Source organism: Lodderomyces elongisporus, chromosome 6 (genome assembly GCF_030384665.1).
Source record: "Lodderomyces elongisporus chromosome 6, complete sequence".
NCBI classification, from domain to species: Eukaryota; Fungi; Ascomycota; class Pichiomycetes; order Serinales; family Debaryomycetaceae; genus Lodderomyces; species Lodderomyces elongisporus.
The window spans coordinates 912,739-935,093 of record NC_083678.1 but is presented as its reverse complement, the minus strand read 5'-3'; the positions used below and the strand labels follow the sequence as shown (position 1 = coordinate 935,093).

General features: G+C 36.0%; 5 protein-coding genes across 5 annotated transcripts; all 5 read left to right on the top strand. All coding sequences in view use genetic code 12, as the record gives it.

The window, feature by feature from the left end:
- Positions 1 to 249: 249 nt before the first annotated feature.
- PVL30_004823 (uncharacterized protein) lies at positions 250 to 2,751 on the top strand (the record flags this gene model as incomplete). The annotated part of the gene is made up of 1 exon (XM_001524920.2): positions 250 to 2,751. The coding sequence occupies one exon, from the start codon at positions 250 to 252 to the stop codon at positions 2,749 to 2,751; it is 2,502 nt and encodes an 833-aa protein (XP_001524970.2).
- A 1,218-nt stretch (positions 2,752 to 3,969) lies between these two features.
- DAL5_3 (Allantoate permease) lies at positions 3,970 to 5,550 on the top strand (the record flags this gene model as incomplete). Its single annotated transcript, XM_001524919.2, has 1 exon — positions 3,970 to 5,550. The coding sequence occupies one exon, from the start codon at positions 3,970 to 3,972 to the stop codon at positions 5,548 to 5,550; it is 1,581 nt and encodes a 526-aa protein (XP_001524969.2).
- A 9,698-nt stretch (positions 5,551 to 15,248) lies between these two features.
- On the top strand, positions 15,249 to 17,117 carry PHO2 (Transcription factor; the record flags this gene model as incomplete). Its single annotated transcript, XM_001524918.2, has 1 exon — positions 15,249 to 17,117. The coding sequence occupies one exon, from the start codon at positions 15,249 to 15,251 to the stop codon at positions 17,115 to 17,117; it is 1,869 nt and encodes a 622-aa protein (XP_001524968.2).
- A 664-nt stretch (positions 17,118 to 17,781) lies between these two features.
- PVL30_004820 (uncharacterized protein) lies at positions 17,782 to 19,606 on the top strand (the record flags this gene model as incomplete). The annotated part of the gene is made up of 2 exons (XM_001524917.2): positions 17,782 to 17,789; positions 18,247 to 19,606. 2 exons carry the CDS (start codon positions 17,782 to 17,784, stop codon positions 19,604 to 19,606), a joined length of 1,368 nt encoding a protein of 455 aa, XP_001524967.2.
- An 834-nt stretch (positions 19,607 to 20,440) lies between these two features.
- On the top strand, positions 20,441 to 22,342 carry PVL30_004819 (uncharacterized protein; the record flags this gene model as incomplete). The annotated part of the gene is made up of 2 exons (XM_001524916.2): positions 20,441 to 21,723; positions 22,303 to 22,342. 2 exons carry the CDS (start codon positions 20,441 to 20,443, stop codon positions 22,340 to 22,342), a joined length of 1,323 nt encoding a protein of 440 aa, XP_001524966.2.
- Between the last annotated feature and the right edge of the window lie 13 nt (positions 22,343 to 22,355).

The window sequence follows — 22,355 nt, the reverse complement described above, 5'->3', positions numbered from 1 at the left end:
ATTTCTTAAATTTATCTTTTTTTTCTTCTTCTTTGTGCTTTTCAAATTTCTGACACTGGCCGAACTTCTTCCAAGCATTATCACGCGCAAGTTTCAAGATAACGATTGTTGGGGTATCTTCTTTTAGGTGGTAATTAGAAATTCATGTATCTCTCGAGAGAAACATGGAGGCAACAATATTTCCAATACAACTAACTCGAAAAAAAATTTTCCATTGATCTTAAATTTCAACACTAACCACATGTTATTATGTCCTCTAAGGATAAAATTCCTAATGGTAACGTGTCCAAAACAGAAGTAATCAATGGTAGAGGAACCCAACCGACACCTGGGAAGCAACCATCAGATCAGAGTCTGAAACAGAACCAAAATCAAAATCAAAAACAAAAACAAATATTAGATAAAAATAAGGAGAGAGAAATAGCCTCAAATACCAACGGAATATATGCGACAGACAACACTACATCGAACATTAATACAAGGGCACTTTCATTGTTTTCATGGTATGGATCTTCTCAAGACAAAGGAGAAGGAGAAAATCATACAAATGTGTTGCCAAAGCCTGAGCTAAATGGTAACAATAACAGTAGCAACAACAATATCAAGAATGAGAATATCAAAAACAATAATGGAAACAGCAATGGCAAAAATAATAAGCCACGTGTGATCAATCCAACATCTTCAACGGTACCGATATCTTTACCCGTGGCATCGACCTCACAACAACCAAAGGAACGAAGCAAGCTGCCCATTTCTATTCAAAATTCAACTAGTTGGTTTGCATCGTACACTTCTTTCTTCACTTTAAATAACACTGCATTGATTAACCTTGAAGAGATTCCACTACTACGAGATAATAGAAGCAACAACAATAATGACAATTATGACAGTAATACAAATAACCACAACAATGATTACAACAACGATGGATTAAGCAACTTGTCACGAAAGGAGAGCTCGATCTCGGACTGCTCTTTCCCAAATCAAAATCAAGAGCAATCATGGTTTAGCCGAATATTCCAAAACCCTTTTGGTCTGGCACTGAAACAAACCACGGATGAAGATGATGGAATAAGTGAAGCTTACAAGACAGCGAAAACAACTATTGAGACTTTCAAAGATGAACTTCATTATGCATATTATAGTGAAGATCGGTTCAAGACTGCTGAATTGGCAGTGTTTGGAACTCAAAGCGAACATACTCCAGCACATATCCCTTCTCGAAAATGGCGACCTGTATCACCAAATGAAATGTTTGAAAAGTCACTAAAAAGACTGCCTTCAATGCAATCCATACAGTTGCAAAGTATTATGCAAGAAGACGTGGTCAATAGTCAGGGAAATGAGTCCCTAGTACATCCGCGAGTCAATGAGAACTACCGTGAGTTGACTTTAAAAACACGGTTACGGATTCTTTCAAAAGATGTTGTTTGTGGTATTAGAACTGAGAATCATTTGTATAGGAAATCACCTGTGCAATTGCAGCAACAAGCCAGAAGAACAAAGCGAATTATAGTTGTTGGCGTGCATAGTTTTTTACCCACCAAATTAGTGCGGGCGCTAATTGGTGAGTATACAGGTACATCGATTGACTTTGCGAGACATGCGTCTAAGGCTGTTGAAAAATGGATTTTACGAAATGACTTGCAAATCGACAAGAACTCAGATTATACAATCAAAACAATTGCAATTGATGGACAAGGAAGATTCGATAATTGTGTTAAGAGAGCACTACATCTTTTGGGCAATTGGAAACTGGACCTTGAGGAGAGTGATTTCATATTCTTTGTTAGCCATGGCACCTCGGTACCTGTTTCATTTACCGTTTTGGCCAAACTTATCCAGTCTAGTCATTATCTCAAACATGGTGGCAAAAGGAAAATAGCTTTGTTGAGTATGCTGGGAAATATGCAAGGACCTGTGCCTTTGCTGCGCTATAAAATTGTGAATAGAGCTTATTCACAAGTTGAAAATGAAATTGTTCAAGAGTTATTTGAGTATGAGAAGAGGGACTCGAAATTATCAAGACAACTTCAGCAATCGTTTACATATCTCATTTCACAAAATGTCAAGATCATCCTAACAAGTGATCCACGCGACTTGTTTATTCCATTGCATTCGATGATGGGCGTTCAATTTGCACATCCCAATATTCATAGAAACATGCATATCATGCCCTCAAATGCAAATGCAAATGCAAATGCAAATGCAAATGCAAACACGGGGACGCAGGATATGGATTTTCTAATCTCAATCATTACATCCATTTGCAATGTTCGCAATTTGGGTCAATTTAAGGATTACAATATCGTCAAAGATTTATCAGACAAGTTGGACCACCCTCTCTTTATTAACAAGACACCTAGGGTAATGGTATTTGAGCAAGAAGAGGTTTACACGGATGCACTAGATTTTGCACTAGGTTCCACATCACTTTACCATAAGAGAGACTTGATTATGAATTTCCCAAAAAGATTAATGAAACCTAGGGCTTTGTCATCTTCATCTTCCATAGATTCGTCTACGTCGATCCTGCTCGATTCTCAATTCAATTTCCAAAACAATTTGCCTTGGAATATCCGGACTCTATTCCAAGATATGCTACAATATAAACATATAAACGCAATTGCTTGTATCCAAAAAATGATTGAGCAATATAGAGATTGGAAGCCTGTTCTGAAACAGCACAAGGATATTAAATACTGTCTTGAAGCACTAGATGATTTTACTGTGCGCGATTTACTACTTTGAAAGACAAAACAAAAAGTTTATGTTTGGTTGAATTTTCACTGGATTTCAATATGATGAGGACGAGGTGGCGAGGAAAAAAAGGGGGGGGTGGAATAGGTAGAGCATGTACTGAAAAGTAGAAAAACAGAATGTGTCGAAAAGGCTTTTTTACTACTAGAACAATTTTTAGATTAGCACGGTTAAACCGAACCACAAGATATATACTTTTTCAAAGGCATGTCATATTCTGATTAGTATAAATTGCATATTTCTTGCATAAACCACAATTTGATCAAGTTTGCTCCTTGTAATGAACTCTGTACACTATGTTATACATGTGGCGTTGGTAAGGGAGAGAAAGAACGGTAATGTAGGTGTGTTAAGGTGAGTATGTATGAGGCGCTTGTGCAACTGGCGGTGTGCAGGAGGAGGAGGAAGGAGGAAGGAGGAAGAAGGAAGAAGGAGGAGAAAAGGACTTGGTTAAATGGGTAGAATTTTAATATGAGCGCATGAACAAATGTGATGAAGATAATGGATAATACTTTTTTCTTCCGTGAAGATGATGAACAAAAAAATGCATCAAATTGGGTGATTATAGTACACAGTAAATAATTCGCTTATCATCAAGCTTTGCGGTTAGCAATAAATTGGTTTTAACAAAAGATAACAATAAGCCATTTAATAAATATGGAATGAAGAAAGGAAAAAGAACAAAAAACAAAAAAAAACAAAAAAAAACAAAACAAATATCAAATATCAAAAACCAAAATTACATATCCTGTTCTCTGCAATTGTAAGTGTGTCAAATATGTCAATGTGTCAAAATACTTATAATATTTACTGTGGCGTCATTTCAAGGGGCTGCGCAACTGTTTATAGATATATAATTTTTTTTTTTTCGTTTATTAATTTTATTTTTTTTTTGGAAATTAGAAATGGCTGCTAAATGTTCCAGGTTTATTTGCAGATAAGAACAATGAAAGCTCCCACAATTACCAGTCCGTGTATCCCGTTTGAATCTCATATCGCTTTTCATGAAGTAAAACAGGGATGGCGTGAATTGTATATAATAGAAACGAAATGGTTCGTTTTAAACTTCAAATCTGCTGTTTAATTTTTTAGATTATTTTAATTCCTTTCTAAATAATTTTCAATTTTGATAATTATACCTGAGAAAAAAACAGATTTTAATTCAAAGGTGTTTCTATTAAGGTAAAGCATATTTTGTATCTAGACAATATGAGTGAGAAGATGAATGAAAAAGTCAGTGAGACTAATAGTATTGAACCTGTTTTTTCCTTTACTAGGGAGGATTTGGAAGAGAAGAAACCACATGTGTTGGCCACCATTACATCTGCTCGTGGTCGTGAAATTGTCATTACAAATAATGTGGACCAAGCAATGCAATTTGCAATTGACCACAAGGACAATAGGATCGAGATCGATGAAGCTACAAACAAGAGAATCTTGAGAAAAATTGATTTGTTTGTTTTACCTGTGGTTTGCTTGGTTTATGCATTCCAATATATGGATAAAACGGCAACGAGTTATAGTTCCATTTTGGGGTTGAGGACAAGCTTGAATATGCAAGGAGATATGTATAGCTGGACCACGACGTGTTTCTATCTTGGGTACTTGGTATTTGAATTTCCAGCATCTTTTTTGCTTCAACGGTTCCCTTTGGTCAAGACTGTTTCTGTCTTTATTATTCTCTGGGGTATGATTCTTGCATTGTGTGCCGTGCCCGAATACCCAGGTTTCATTGCGTTGAGAACCATATTGGGTGCATTGGAGTCCTCGGTGACCCCAGCTTTTGCTATTGTTACTTCACAATGGTATAAGCAAGAAGAACAATTTTTAAGGACTGCTTGGTGGTTTTCGTCAAACGGAATAGGTACAATTGTGGGACTGGGTATTAGCTATGGGTTGTATGAGAACCAGGGCTCGTATTCTTTGCCAGCTTGGAAATTGGTTTTTGTTATTACTGGTGTGTTGACAATCTTTTTGGGGTTCTTGATCATGGCACATATTCCAGATACTCCAACGGGTGCATGGTTCTTATCCGAGGAGGAGAAGGTATTGGTTGTTGAAAGAGCACGAACAAATCAGCAAGGGTTTGGAAACCCTCGGTTTAAGAAAAGCCAGTTTATTGAGGCACTAACTGATCATCGTACATGGTTATATGTCTTGTTTGGGCTTGCCTTTGATATTCCTAATGGTGGAATAACAAGTTTCAGCTCCATATTGCTCAATGAAGATTTTGGATTTAGCACTTCAAAGGCGTTGTTGATGAATATGCCTATGGGTGCAATTGAGATTGTTGGGTGTCCACTATTGGCGTATTTGGCAACTTATATCAAATCGCGCATGCTTATGGCCGTATTTGCCACATCGGTAGCCATAATGCTGTCGTGCTTATTGGCATTTGCCCCGTCAAAAGAAGCAAGATTGGCTGGTCTCTATCTATTCACATTGGCCCCAATTGGACCCATATGTATCCTTTCGCAGATAGCTTCGTCGGTGGCTGGACATACAAAGAAAGTCACTGTGGGTTCTTTATATTTGATAGGATACTGTGTTGGGAACTTGATTGGTCCACAGACGTTTATTGCCAGCCAAGCTCCTGGTTATCAAGGTGCCAAGGTTGCTATTGTTGTGTGTACATGTTTTTCGCTATTCACATTGGTTGCACTTTATATTTCTTATTACGTCGAGAACAAGAGAAGGGATAGTTTACCACCAATTGATATGCATCTTGAGAACTATGAGTTTGCCGATTTAACTGATAGGGAAAATCCACACTTTAGATACGCCTTATAGAGACTATAGATATATCACTCTAGAATTTTTGAATACGTAAAAACTGGAAAAGATAAAATAAAGAAGAAATCAAAAAAAAAAATAAAAAAAATGGATCTACTTGTATTTATATAAATGACGTCATAAGCACAAGAGAGATAAAGAACAGAAAAATAACACCGACAAACAATTACATTTTTGTTGGTTTGGTTTTATAAATGCGTGCAAAATACAGAATAAATCCGAAGAGTGAAATAATAGTACAGTACTTGAGCATAGATTATAGCTTTAGATGTTTCATTGATTAATTGATATTTTTCATTTTTCTTATTGTATGATATATGTCAAAAACATTGACTGAATGCTTGAAAACGTGGTTATCGAATCCTTTACCTCACTTTATATTCTTTCTTTCTTCTTCTCTCTTTTCCTTCCAGCTATCAATTTCACTTCTTTCATCTTGGTGTTGTTGTTGATGTTGTGGTTAGTACTATATATTGACCAATAGTTGGCGTCCTGTTATTGTGGTAGGAATTACCAAAAAGTATTTATCATTAACGGAACTAATAAAATAAAAAACAAAGTCAACCGACCTATTGTAATGGCGTTTCTATTCTCTGTTTCTATTCTCTTTTTCTATTCTCTTCTTGTGTTTTCTCTCTTTTTTTTTCTTTTTTTGTATGTTCCAAAAAAAGAATGTTGGTATCGTAACGCTTGCATGCATACAAAAGGTATGTCAAGTGTTTCAAACCATAGTTTGCTTCCTTTTTTTTTTGTTGGGTCATGAACAATCTAGAGTTGCTTTACTTTTTTGTTTGGAAAGTTGGATTAGGATATTAGCATATATAATGGATAGTAAAAATTGTAGAGTATCGTTGTGAGATGGAAGCAAGGAATCATGCAAGGAGAAGTATTTGCGCCAACATAGGTTATGTGTGGGCGTGTGCATGTGTGTTTGTGTATGTGTGTGTGTGTGTGTGTGTGTCTAGACTGCCTTCTTTGCAACATATCTAGCTGATACTAGCAAGTGCAATTTAGAAGCCACGACACATGTAAAGATTTGAATCTGTTGGCTAAAATACTACAAGTTGTTGTAGAAAGAATGGTGTGGAAACACTAACGCGGATAAAGAGTGTTTGACGCAGAAAGGCACGAGTGCATCCACTATGCTTGACACCAAAGGGTTGTAGGATTTCCGCCAATCTTTGTATAGGTCAAAGGAAAGACATGGTCCAATTACCGCTCGACATTTTCACACACACACACACACACACATTCCCTACAAACGTTCAAACGTACTTGAGAACACACTTTTTTTTTGACACAGAAGTAAAGTTGGTTCCTACATGTCTTCAACTTTGTCTTTTGGTTGCTTATCTAAAAGTTAAAGAAATGTATTGAATGCAGGATCAAGGTCTCCAATGTTTGTGAGAGTCGAATAGGCAAGTTGAAGCACACGTCACGGATCAATTCGTTTCTTGGCAAGTGTAAGTTGAACGTCGTTGTTTCCCCCCCTGCTGCAAATTAAATGGAGTAATGAGAGGAGTAAAAGGATAAAGGAAGGAGGAATGGGGGCGGTACTCAAGGCGGCCAAATTATCAAAACCCCAACTTTCCGCCCCCCTCCCCCCCCCCCCAAAAAAAAAAAAAAAAGTAAAAAAGTGAAACAAAAAATTTGCTATACATAAGGCGGGAATGGTTTGTTTTGTTTCTCTCCCATTCTCCAGAGAACAATTTTTTTTTCTTTCTGTTTTTGCATTGTGCGCTACCTTGTACACTATTTCCGAAACTAACTTTAGTGTGTAAAGTGTCTTTTGAGAGAGAGAGAGAGAGAGAACTAAAACACGGAAAAGAAAAAAGAGCCCTTTTTGCTTCTTTCAATGCCAAAGATGCAATTAAAAAAAAAACAATAACCAAAAAAGGTCAAGAAAAGAGTAAAGGTTTTGAAACCCAATGGATAATAGAGAATGTTAAAACACCTTAGAGATGTGCAATTGTGCTGCTTTAGCATCTAATAATATGTACATGAGACCAGTTGCTTTGTCTCTTTTTGTACTTTGTGCGTGAGGGTGTACATAAATATTTTTGTCTTCTTTCTTTCTGTGTCTCACAATCTCTCTACACTTGTTGAAATCACGAGAAATGTCGTTATTTTCAAAAATATACCTGTCAATAGTAAAGAATGAGTGCATGAGTGAGTTCCTAAGTTAGCAACTAGCAAACCAAAGTGGAAAAAAGAAGATGCTTGGTGAGCGGGGGGGGGGGGGAAGGACTGGCAGAGAGGGAAACAAAAATAACAGTTTCTAAAAGATCACAAATTTGAGAATTTTATGTTTCTCCTAAAGATAACTCCATATACATGATTAAACTACTTTTTAGTTTAGACTAGTTGAAACAGGCCTATTGCGTCATTAGACAATGTCAAATACACATGGGTACAACGAATGATTTCAAAGTAGGGTAGAAAAAGAAAAAGAAATGGATATGGATATGGATATGGAAAGGGTCGGCAAGGTTTTCACAAGTCTCTTTTCTTCTCCCTTGTTCTTCATGTTTCTACTTTGTTTGTTACTGTATAGAGGTATCAACTGTACTTTTTCTTTTTGCACAGATAGTAGTCAAGTGCAAAGAACATGGCAACTAAAATCTTTCCATTTACATTGCTTTTGCACATATTATTGGACAATTGTATGACAATTTACAAAATGGCTAAGGTATACATCAAGCTTTGAGTGGTAATTGCACTACTACTTCTTCTTCTACTCTTTTTGTTATTTTATTCTTTGGAAAAGTCCAAAACAAAAGAAAAGAAAATAAGGTGGTTTCTTTTTAAAGTTTTGTGAATATATACCATCATGTATATATTTGATATACACAAGAGTGGGTGTGTGAGGGTGCAATTGTGAGTGTAAGAAAACTGAGAAAGGATGTGAAAAAAGAATACGAGCTGAAGTACCAATTTTCCAACTACTAAAGTGTTAATGGCTCTAGAAACAATGGTTTTGCTGGACCAACACCATAGCCACTTTCACCATAGTCACTACCACTACCACTAAAACTACTTTCATCGCTTTCGCATTATATCACAAACTCTAACTTGATAAAGTCTAAATGATAATACTCTTCATGGTTGTGGTTGTCCATGCACGCATGTGCCTACTCTTTTGCTTTGTAACTGAGCGCAATTGTACAGAGTTACAAAACAACCTCTTTGCTCTTTGCTTTGTGTTGGAGCCTAAATATATGTGCATCGGTCATCGCCGTCGTCAATTGTCATTGCTCAAAAACAAGGAGGAAAGTTGTTCTAGTATATGCGTGGCTACTCAATTACGAGAAATACCTCTGTCTCCCACTGCGTATGTGTGTGTGTGTGTGTGTGTATAAGTGAAAGTCTTGTATTAACTCTATCTGTTTTCGATTGTAGAATCCACAAGACACGAAAAAGAAGAACAAAAAAAGAAAAAAGAAAGTTAATAGTGCGTTGTTTCTGAAGTTGTATATTCAAGCAGTTACAAGTTACTGTAGAGTTATACTACAAACTTAACATTTGATTTATATATATATATATTCTTTTAGAGGGTTTTTAAAAATTTCTAAAAAGGGTATTTGGTTGTTGAAAAAAAGATGTTTGTTCTCGTACCTATGTCTGGTGTTGCCAACAAATGTCGGAAACAAAAGCATTTGAGAAACTAAAACGGTTACCAACGGACAAAGCATTAACAATAATAATAAATAGTGTGAAGAAATAAACACCCGTATGCCCCTCACTTGCCCCACTCTCTTGTGTCAAAAAAAAAAAAAAAAACAAGAAAAAAAAAAAGAAAGAGGAAACAAAAAGAAAAAAGTTGTATGGCTCCAGCACAGGTATTTAGTTTGCACCATTCTTTTTATACAACTTCAATATATAACAAATGCTTGGTTTTTGTTCGCTTTTGAATCCATACCTTTGAAAAAAAAACTTTGAGCATTCGTAAAAAGTTCAGAAACGTGAATATTCTATAGTTCAAACACTTGATAACCCCATCACTCCCCTTGGCTTGTATTCCTTTCCTCAGCCTTAAAACAACTTGATATGTGAAATATAAAATAATAAATAATTATAAATCCTATCCAAACATTCTTTGCCATCATTGCAACATTAAAAGAAATCCACGAACTTTCTTATTTCATTCTTTTCTTTTTGCCACTTTATAATTATGAAAAAAAAAAGATTAAAGAAAAAGAAAAAAAAAAGGGAAATACTTGGATGTGGTAAAAAAGGGAGGTGGGGAGTTCGGGAAACAACAAGGAAATAGAATATAATAATTTTTTTTGGTTGACTGGGGAGTTTCGTTTATATTATTTTGAAAGTTTTCAATTCATTCGGTAGTATAATCTTACAGCGCAGGGTAGAGACAACCAACGAAACAAAAAAAATAAAATAGAGAGAGAAAGATTCAAGTGGTGGTGGTTGCCAAACGTAAATAACAGGTTGCATTACAGTAGAACTGGAAATAGTGAGTGAGAGGGAGAAGGGAATGAAGGGTTATTGGGAGTAGAAAGACAAGCAGTGCAGGGTTTCGAGTGTTGTGAAGTTGAAATGAAAACCAACTAGCAATTGGTAACTAAGGCAACTGGCAACTGAATAACAATAGCTTTCCATTGCTTGCGTTATTCTACACTTTGTTGTTTTTTTGATATTAATTAAGCTTTTCAATGTATGGTTATGAATATAATTTGTGTGTGGAATCCCATGTACTTAGTGCACCAGATTTCTCATTCACAAGAAACTAGCATCCTCCCTATTCCTCTTGTTCACTTTTCACTATCAATATTCCTTTTTTTATTACACTTCTTCAACCTCATCTTCTAACCGTAATTTCACTTTCATCTTTTAATGATTTGCAGGTTTAGTTAATCTCCCAAAGCCGAAGATTAAATGAAAAGGAAGGATAGGAAGAAACCATATGGGAAAACAAAAAACAAGGCCTACTTGAATGTACACTGCTCTTTAACACATCGCATACTTGCTTTACCACATTTTCTTTATTTTTTTCTTTTACTTGACTACCAAACTTCTAGGAAAAAAGGAGGGGAAAGGGGGGGGGAAGAAAGTATAAGAAGCGGCATCATCTTTAATAGATAATTGAACTACGGGCAAGACGGTATCACAGTTTATCAATGAGACATTGAGGTTTTTCTCTGTTTTTCTTTTTTTTAAAATTTGATTTTTATCTTTTGTATCTCAGTTTGCATTCAAAAAGGAAGTTCTTTTGTAGCAAAGTGGGGGATCCAAATTACAATAGAGACACAGAAAGAAATTGGGAAATTTGGAAATGAGAATGAGAATGAGAGTGGGGGTGAGAGTGAGAGTGAGGATGAAGAACAGGGAAAAGATATGGTTAGAATATTGGACACTGCTATACTGTCTCTTAATATTTGTACATCACTCTTTGCAATGCTTTCTTGATGTATCTACTAGTGGTTGGTTCTATTTCCATTTCTTTTATCCTCTCTCCCTTTTTTTCCTTAGTTTCCATTTTCATTTTCCAAATTTCAAATTTCAAAACTTTTTTAGTTTTTTTTTCTTTGTCTTTTATTTGGTTTGTTTTTGATACCAAAATGAAAACTAAAAAGCACAAAATATGTCATAGGGCTTATAAATTTTGGAAAAAAAAGAAAAGAATCAAGACACCAGTTTTCTTTTGTTCCATCCCATCAGGTGATACCACATGAAGGAAGTGGATAAAAAATAGAAAAAGAAAAAGAAAAAGTTAAAGAAAAGGAGGTGTTGATGCATGCTATTGTTCATGCAGAATGTAGACATGAAACATCTTGCAAAAGCCCACACACCCCCTCTATCCCCTTCCAAAGCATAGAAAACAATACATACATATATATATATATATATACAGAGAAGGAATATACTAACCCAAGTAGTGTAAAAAAACAGTCTTACAAAAAAAAAAGATAATTCTCCTCTCTTTTGTATCTTGAATAATCTATTATTCCTCACAATTTACTTAGTCTTACATGCTGCTTATTTCCTTTTGCAATATGTATATTGGTCTGATAATGCATGTAATGTAAAGATATGAGAGAGAGAGAGAGAGAGAGGAGGGTGTCATGTCAACTCAAAGGGCAAAAAAAAAACCACATAGTGTAAGGCGATCCTGTTTCTCTTCTAAGAGTTTGAGATAAGTAGACAATGACATAAAAAAATGGTTGAAGCAACAAAACTCTAGAAGGTTACCAGTATATACACTAGGTTGTCAAGAAGAGCCCGTTGTTTTTCCTTCCCCCATCTTTTCAATGTTTCAGAAGCTGGCTTGATTAGTGATTTGAGTTTGTTATTGCTTCACCATATATGACCCTAAGCAACTTGGTAAATGCTACAAAGGATGAGAAAACATCATTGCCAGTATTGGATTGAATAGTGCTTGCCATTTGCTTTCTAATAATAAACTGAATCTGTTTAATTTGTTGTGGCACATAGAGAGAAACCGGAGATATTAAGCTAACAATCCCGGTACTAGTCAAGCGATACCAAAACAAAAAAAAAAAAAGAAAATTAGAGAATTGTAATATAAATAAGGAGAAAGAACCAGAGACAAAAAAAAAGAGAGAAATAAAAAAAGAAGACAGATACAACAGTTGGCGAGGGGAGGGTAGTGTGTAAAATATACAAGTGTAGTGTCTAGGAATAACGTTGTGGCAAGTCAATGTATCGGTTCTTCTTTTTTTTCTTTACTTTACCTGGCTACTTTGTCCTATCTTTGTTGACTTGAGTTGCTTGTAACGTATTGGAGGGTCTATTTGCCAAAGAAGAAATACAAACAAACAAAACAAAACAGTAGACAAGAAGAAGCAGAAGAAGAAGAGAAAAAAAAAACTTGGCTCATAAAATATAAAAAGTAATGGTGTTTTGAAAATGGTCTCTTCCTTTTGGCTGTTCTTTGGGGGATTTTGTTTATTTTGACACTGCTAAACTAAATCGAGATGGTTTGTGCATAATAGAAATTTTGGAGGATTGGTTGGTTGGTTGGTTGGTTGGTTGGTTGGTTGGTTGGTTGGTTGGTTGGTTGGTTGGTTGGTTGGTTGGTTGGTTGGTTGGTTGATGGGGGGGTGTATCTACAATTTGGGTTTGTGTATTATGTAGTCTTTTGTAGTCCTTTGCAGTTTTGTGTAATTACACAAAAGACTAATTGGCGTAACAAAAATTTGGTGTGCAAAAAAAAAAGGTCAACATTTCAATCTCTTCTTTCTTTTGGATTAACAAATGCAACCTTTGAACAACAACCATGACAAAATTGAAGGGGTACTCTTGGTAGTAGTAAAAGTATTCTTTTAGCAGTTTTCAAATACAAAAAAGAAAAAAAGTATCAATAGTCACTTTTTTTTTCTTTTTTTGTCGGTGTACAGAGAAGTTAGCTTTGCTATACTTGTTCAGGTTTAAGTGAACAATGTACACCGTTTTAATAATAATAATAATAAGAAGAAGAAGAAGAAAAAGGAAAAGGTTGATAACCACACATCAAGCACAGGCATTAGGCATTAGGCACATGCCATTTATATACAAAGTGAAAAAGAGACAAAAAAGTGTTTTTGTGTTTTGTGTTTAAAGTTTAGGCTGAAAGGATAACAGACTAAAAAATAAAGGTAAGCACAATGTGGTATATGTTTCTCTTCCTAAACATTTGTCTTTAGTTTTGTGTCCTCTTTGTTTCCTCTTGAATTTAATCTGCACTCTGTCTTCTTCTTTGTCCTTATACTTATTTATTGTTCTGTTTTGTTTGGTTAAACAAAAGCACATCAAATGGAAGTGGGAATAAGGCGAAAACGAAAAAAAGAAAGGTAGGGTTGAATTGGTGGAAAAAGGTTAAAGGGTCAAAAGTCATAGGGAGTGTAGTTTCAGAGCATTAAAGGAAATAGGGAAGATCACCTTGGACATCAGGAACCCTCCCTTAACCCTATCACCTGTTCTTTGCAAATATATATATATAGTAGAAGATCACTCTTTTTTTTCTGTTACCACTACCTTTCCTCTAGAGAATCAGTCTCTTATTCATCAACCTCATCAATCATAAATTTTATAAACTAGACACTCCAATCAACTAGAATATCACTTGTGTTGTGTTGTTGTTTTTTTTCTTTTTTTGTATTTGGAGCTACAACTAGAAACTTATAGGCTAGGCTTGAAAAGAAAGTAGACACTAACACACTTCCTGTTTTTCTTTTTGGATCAAATTGTTCAAGTTGTTTAACGTCCCTATAGCCAACACCAACACCAACATCATTACCAACACCAACCTTTTGCATTTCCAATACCTTTCTACAAGACCATATTACACTTGATTGTTTCTTCTTTCATCTTTGATTTTGGGGGGATATCAATTGACAAAAAAAAGAAAAGGATAAAAGACTACTAGATACTTTTTCACTTTGCTACCAGTCTAGTTGTTTCAACCAAGAAGAGCCGAACACTTACAACTACAACTTCTTCTTTTCATTTTTTACATTACAAACTACAAACTTCAAACTTCAAACTTCAAACTTCAACATATCGGTATCGGGTTTATTCGGCAGTGTATTATTTCACATTTAGACACGACCCCTTTGCGCTTTTCACCCTTTATTTTTTATATTTTTTTAAAATAAAAAATAAAAAAAAGAAATAAAAAAATTAATTCCTTTTTTTTATTTTTATTATTTGAATTTCTTCGTTCTCAAGAGTTTTGTTGCATCTTAAAAAACTTCCGCGGAACAGGATCAAAAGTGAAACTAAGGCGACTTCTTTCCCTCATTCGCCCAAAACAAAACAAGAAAATAAAAAAACAAAAATAAAAATATTTTTCAACAAGTTTGAAAAAGATTAAAAGAAGAAAAACAACACACCACTCTTTTAGAAGGGTCTTTTGATACCACCTTGACCAATACTAGTTTCACTACAAATACTACACGGTAACACCCTGAAATATAATAGAAGAATAGGAAAATAGTAAAACATAAAAAAAGAAAAAAGAAAAAAGAAAAAAAAAAAGAAACAATTTACCATTGTCATAGTATTTAAGAGAAAGAGATTCTACAATATCCTTTTGAATTCTCTTTTTTTTTTTTTTATTTATTTATTTAAAGGAAGAGGGAAAATAAAAACCATTGTCTTCATTATACAATATAACATACAAACTATCTTCAGGTCTTCACTCACTTTTTAGATCAGTTTCAGTTTGCGTTTAAAAAAGCCCCTGCTGAGTACAATAAACACCCCAAAGCTTAACCGCCCCGAAAAAAAGAAAATATATATATATATATTTCTACACAAACGAAGCGGCTACGGCTACGGCTAACACGAACAAAAGTAAAAAAAAAACCACACACCACCCACACAACCGAGAAGAGAGAGAGAGAGAGACACACACACACACACAGACAGAGACAGAGAAAAAAAAATTCAGTCACAAAAACATTTTTTTTTTCTAAGAAGAGAAATTTTTTTTTTTTTCTTCTGTTTTTCTTCATTTGATACTTTTTGAGATCCTAGGGCCCGGAATTTCTTCTGCTTAGCATCTTCCAACTTCATTTTGAACTTAACTTTACCAGCACTTTCTTTGCAAATAAAGGTAAAAGAAGTCTGGTATTGGAGAGTTACTCAGGTTCACCTACAATAGTTGCTGAGTCTGCACTTTCAACTTTTTTTTTTTGTTGCTAACAACCACATATTACGATAACCACCATCATCCCATGTCCGAAACCGGTCTTTTGAGCATTAGCGGTACCAAAACCAGTACCAGTGGTAACACCAATGTCAACGATTCGCCCACAAAGACATCACCATCACTATCACAACACCAGCCCCAGAAGAGAATAAGAGCTTCTGGAGAAGTGCTCAACTTTCTCATTACTGAATTCAACAAGAACCCCAACCCAAGTCCCGATCGAAGAAAAGTCATTAGCGACAAGGCTGCAATGAGCGAAAAAGCAGTAAGGATATGGTTCCAAAACAGAAGAGCCAAGCAAAGAAAACACGAGCGAAGTAGGAAACTCGATACAAATGCATACCACATCCAACCACACCACTCATCCTCAAGCACATTTGACTTGATCCAGCGCCCAACATCTTCAACAACATCAACTTCAACTTCACCACCACAATCATTTTCAAACAACTCACCTAGCAACATCCCAATTGAAATAAATGAAAAATACAGCTTTATAGATTGTACCTCATTATCCGTGGGATCATGGCAAAGAATCAAGAGCGGGAAACACGACTTTGACTTGTTGAAAAACAACCTCTTCAAATTGTCACCATTCAATTTAAACACCATCATGACACAAGTCGACCTCATGGTCATCTTGTCCAAGAAAAACCAAGAACTCAACTACTTTTTCCTGGCAATGACCAACAAGGACTCCAGAATCCTCTTTAGAATATTTTACCCACTCAGTGCCATTCTGCTGTGCTCCCTCCACGAAAACTCCATTGAAGATAAATCTACCGGTTTAATAACAAACTCAAACGAACTTCGTGTCAACTTGTGCCACCAACCAAAATTCTCAGTCTACTTTTTTAACGGAGTCAACTCATCAACTAACCAATGGTCAATCTGCGACGACTTTAGTGAAGGACAGCAGGTTAGCCAAGCATACACCTTGAACCCAAAAACATACCCAAACTATGACCAAGATGATATTAACCTTAGCCATTCGCCTTCAGGTATTCCCCACGTCATTGTAGGCGGCAGAAGTGCATTAACATACTTGAGCTCCTACATTAATGCCAACAATAGCGATTACAATTCACTTCAAGCAACATCAGTACCACTAATAAGACCACCACCACCACCAGCACCAGCAGCAGCAGCACAATCATCCACAGCAGTACCGACAAGCTATATTCAACAACATACTCAACACAATCAGCACAATCATCCAATACAATATAAACACAACTCCCTTGACATGTCCACAGGCCTCTCCGCAACAGCATTGGAATTCGATTTGAACTCCTTATGGCAAAACCACAACTTTACTGCCGACCCAAAAACATTAGCATCCACAGCAAACTTTAACATCAACCAATCACCATACTCGACCACGTCATCATCACAACAATATTACCAACTGGAAGACACACCACAGCTGATGCAATCATTCAATGCCCAAAGTCAGCTTCAGGGCCAATTAAACAGCAACAGCAACAGCAACAGTAGTGGCAGTGGCAACATCATCAAATATTCTAGCATGACAAATGTAAGCAATTTAAACAGCGCTGTAGGCTCAAATATTATAAAAACAGCATCCACGTCCCCAGAAGATATCTTATCATTCAATGAACAAGTGGTTGTAAACACACATAATCTTGGTAAGCCTGCATACACACATACTAGTGAATTTGTTGATTTTAATGATGGTACAGGGAGCGGTTTGGAGTTTACCACGGATTTCGACTTTGCCATAGGATTAGGTGAAGGTGATCGCGAACACGATCGCGAACGCGAACACGATCTTGAAGGTGATTTTCACGAGGAAGTTCCAGCATCAAGCCAAACACAACCATTAGACTTGCACCAAACTATGACGGTAGATTTTATCGACTTCAACGCATAAAGAGAGAAAGTGTAACCCATATACACACACACAGAGAGAGAGACAGAGAGAGACAGAGAATGCTTAATCAAATCAAAATCAAAAAATTACTCGTACACCTACACATACACAGACAAAAAACAATACATCATTCTTCGCTTCCTTATCCTTCTTTTTTTTTCCTTTCGTTTTTTTTCTTTTTGCAAAAAATTAGCATGTGTCTGTGCTCATGTCTCGGTGCATTTGCCTCAGAGTTTGTTTGTTCATTTCTTTTGTGTGTGTACGGGTATGGGTCGCTGTGTCTGTCCTTTTCTTTTTTTTATCTCCTACTTTTAATTCCAATTTCAGTTCTTGAGAAAGTGTGTTTGTGTGTGTTTGTGAGATATAGTAATATCCAGAACCCAGTCATTTTTGTTAATTAACTAATTAATTATTCTTTTCATTATTTTTTTTTTAAGAAAAGAAAGGGAAAGTTAGATAAATTTTGGAAAGCAAGGGAAAAGAGTAAAGAGCACAACCTTGTCGGTGAATGGTGGGTATATCCTTCTTGCCGTTTTCTTTTTCCTTTTCTTTTCTTTTCTTTTCTTTTTCTGTTTTCCCTTTTTTTTCTTTGTTTCATTTCTGTACTTTAGACCATTAGAGATTTATAAATGTTGAGAGTCACCATACTTGATGTTTTGTAGTTATGCTTTCGTACAACACATTCGCTCAGCGAAGCCATTACTGAAGAGTAGATATTTGATTTTTCTATGCAGAGACAGCTTAAAGTTTTGATTGATTTTCAAATTTTTTCTTTGCTTTTCTTTCTTTCTTTCTTTCTTTCTTGCTTTCCTCCTTTTTTCTTGTATTATTAGTTATCATCTATTTATTTAATTTGGTGATGAGATTATTTGAACTCGCAAGTTGTTATTTCTCTATTGTGAACTTATAGACTAGAGAATAATTGTATATAAAAAAAAATGCAACGAGCATTTGTGGCAATTACTACAGGATGCGAAAATATAGTCTAGCCCAAAAACGAATTTTCAGACCATCATTGGCCTACCTATCAACAAAAATATACTCAACTTTCAACCAGCCTTGACTGCTTATCTTTTTTTTTTTTTTAAATTGTTAAATTAAAAATAATCATGCTTCGAATATTTGCCAGGTTAGCAAGCACTGCCACGAACGCAACGGCAAATAGGGGTGCAACGATATTGGCATCGACATCAACATCAACATCAAAATCAAAATCAAAATCAACATCAACATCGACGTCTGCCTCTTTTAGTCGGCCACAGCTTTCCACCATCCTTCCATCGAAACGAACAATCAACAGAATCTTATTTGATTGTGATTCAAATATCACATATTCCAAGATGATGCCATTGCTCACACATATATATGACAATTTAGCCACACCTTCCAAGATTGAAATTCCACGAAACCTCAAATCCTTTGACTTGATGGTTTTCCGAAAAATGTTGACCACTATCCGTTCACAAACACAATCAGTAAACAAGAATCTCGTGGCGTTGGAGAATGAACTTGTCGAGCAAAGTGCCGAGATGGGTAATTTGGACGCCATCGCGATTTTGGCATTTGAAACTATAAGAAATCACTTGAAACGTAACACAATTGTGACAAAACAGGATAAAGAAGACTTTCAAACTGCAAATAAACTAGTTCAAGAGTTAACAGAGATGAAGCATCCTCTAGTATTTAAATTGGCTGGGGACGTTGCATTGGAAAGAAATTACTGGGATAGGGCACACGACTACTATTTACAGTTTCTTGAAGTTGAAGATGACACGATTCCCGCAGGACATGTCAATTACCAATTGGGATACTATTATTATGCAAATCCCCAGGACCAAGTCAGGGATCACGAAAAGGCAAAGCAGTATTTTGAACGGTGTTTGAAATTGACCGAGTTGGATAATTATGCAACTAAAGCACATTTCTACTTGGGACAAATTTACTTGAATAATTCAATTGAAAATGGTGACAAGAGCAACAAGACATATAATGAATATAGGAAAAGCAACGTTGTTGAAGTAGACGACAATGTAGCAAGGGCAAAGTATCATTGGGAAATTGCTGCTTCAAAGGCTCTCGCAGAATCTTTCTCTAGTTTAGGATTTCTCGAATTAAACAAATTGAATAATCCCCAAATTGCAATTGAATGGTTCAAAATTGGAGTCGAAGCTAATAAAAGTGACATTGTTTGTTTAATTGGTCAATTTGATTGTTTTTACAAACTAGGACAATGGAATGATTGCAAAAAGGTTTGGCAAAACATGCATGATTTAAAACAGAAAATGAACGATATCAAGAGAGAAATAAGTCCTCGTAATAGTATTGGTACCAATAATGTCAACAACAAGGGAAAAAAAGTGAGAAGTATACCCGAAAATATGAAAGAAACGTTCAATACCAATGATGAGTTATTGTCCGCATTTTTTAAAGGAAGAAACGAAGAGTTTCAAAGATTGGAGAGCTTGGGGTATGGTATTGTAAATAATTAATATAAGCGATCAGTCGTTCCTTTTTTTCCTTCTTATTTTAGAAACGAGTATCGGAAGGACGTTCGGGGGGTTTTTTTTTTTTTTTTACTTTTCTTTTTCATTACTATATCAATGACTTATTTAATACATACAATACCTCTTGTTTTTCAGAAGCTAGAGAGAGAGATATAGAGAAAGCAATTCAACGCTTAACAACCGATAACTTAGTCTTAAAAGAAAAAGAGTGTTTGTCAAAAAAGAATTGATTTTTCTAGCACTCATTAGCACTTCTTAGCACTTCTTAGCATGTATTAGCACTCACACGCCTCGCCCTTTTCCACACACGATAGTACAACAACTTGTCTACACCTATGCTTAATTCAGCATAACAAAAAAAATTGAGTTAATAGTATGTTTCTGTCTAATGTGAAGGTGCTACCAAGTGCATGAAGTCAAAACAAGAAGGCTACGGCATACAACCATTGATTTATTAGTGATCCCCGCTTGCACTCATACATTTGCACACGCACTGCTGAGCTACCAGAAGGGATTTCCTCGCCGTTCTGTTCCCCTCACTTTCTCGCGGGTTTTGCAACCACAATGTATATGGCATAACACAATTTACTTGTTAGTCTCCTACTTACAATGCGTGGCGAGAGGGCTACCTGGTGAAGTATAAATATCCACAAATAAAACCCTTGTGGCCTCAAACCTTCTTTTACCCTTTTCTTCTTCTTTTTCTTCTTCTTCTTCTTTCTTTTACCACAATTAAACACACAACCAAGCCTTACTCGACAACCTTAACCAGATTTTACAATCAATAATTGAGTAAGACTACAATTTAAAAAATTAACAATGCCCTTTTTTAATAAACGTTTTCAAAATGTCTTTGCAAAGGATTCCAAACCTTTTTACTTTTCCAAAAAACTTGGATCTCAACTGCCTGTCCAAGAATCTCCAAAACTGGCATTTGAGAAATTGAAGACCGCCTTTGTGAAGAAAGTCAAATCATCACTAACTTCACAGCTCTCTGAAAAAGTTGAATCAAAGTCGCCATCCTCGTTAACCAATAATTTGTCAATTGCCAAAAATGCCGAAAGATTTTTCCTCACTGAAGGTATTAAAATTTCCATAATTGACAGTGAGAGAAGATTGTGGAATAAATATGATTCAGTCGATATTGTTATGCTGCTGGAAGGCTCTAATGCGAAGTTTAAATCTATCAGTCCAAAGATTTTTCACTGGGTGAGACGGATGTTAGGACTATCAGACGCCTTGATTTTACAATCGTTTGGTATCGATGAAGACTCGGTTATTAAGATTGGTGAATCATTGTTTTCATCTGCCGATGGAAAATATTTGATATACAGCGTTACAAAAGAGCATTTCGAAGACATCAGAGATAAAGCAGCCAAAATGAATACTCATTATGCAAAACCATCTTTTTTGCTTCCTTATCTTCATCTCTTTAGTTTTGAATTTGAAGGACAAGAAAGGTACTACACCATGACCCCTGCTTTTGACAAGGAAACTAATATAGTCTACGGTTTGCAAAATGATTTAAAAGGTGTGAACATGTTCACAGAGAGTTCCTCAAATGCTATAAACACTACTGACACCACTGCCTCCAATCACCAGACCAACTCCAACTCCAAAAAGAACACAAAAAACACAAAAAACACAAAAAACACAAAAAACACAAAAAACACAAAAAACACAAAAAACACAAAGCATACAGAGAACACAGAGAACACAGAGAACACTAGTTTTGCGGCTTATTTCTCCTCCTCGTCAAAACGACAGTCATACTACATTGATGAAAGTAGCTCCACAGGTAATGTCCGTTTCCCGATGCTTGCCAAGGAGAGGAAGGACATTCTTTCGAAGCTTGCACGCGATATAGCCTATCTCACAAAGCAAAACAAGATTGGCTACAAGCTTCTTGTCGGAGTAGGGCCCAAAGTGGCTCGTCGGCCAAGAATCCAAGTCTGGATTGTCGACTACCACAAGTCGTACGTCAAAGAGGGGGGAAGTAAAAAGTTCTTCAGGTTTGGCAAAACAAAAGTAAAGACACCAGAAGAGTATGCTATATGGTTGCTTGAAACTTTTAATCAACACATTGAGGTTGTTGAGGGGGGGTGGCTTCTAGCAAACTTCGAAACCAAAACATTACCGCCAACTAGCTACTATACTCGCTCAGTAAAGAGCCTAAAATCAATCTTCAAAAAGGGGTCGGAAATCTTCCTGAACAAACCCAAGGCTCTGCTAATTGCAGAACTTGGATATAGCTTATCCGATGATGAAAATGAAAAACAAAAAAAATATAAAAAACTAATCAGGAGGTTAAAACTGGTGTTAATAAACGCCTTCTACCGGCTGCGATTTTACATGCTAATGCCGATCTTTGGTATATTATCGCTCTTTTATTGGTAACTGCTCCTATAACTACCACCGATGCTGTTTCTGATGCTATTTCTGATGTTACCTCTGTTGCTGCTTCACGGATGACTATATCACAAACCCAACTATGATCCCAAAGCAGGGGAGCCCACCGACCTCTGCTACCGTTTCCCATAGCCTACCACAACATTGCACTAGTGTAGCTGCCGACTCACACATTTATTCTGAACTTGGCAGATCCTGCGACAAAATGGCGCCTTTGTCGTATGATCTTGTACGGGTGACGAAAAATGTGGAGGATGCATATGCACTAGGAGTATCAACAAGGCACAGCGGGATCATAGAATCACAGGTTGAGTTGTATAAGTCA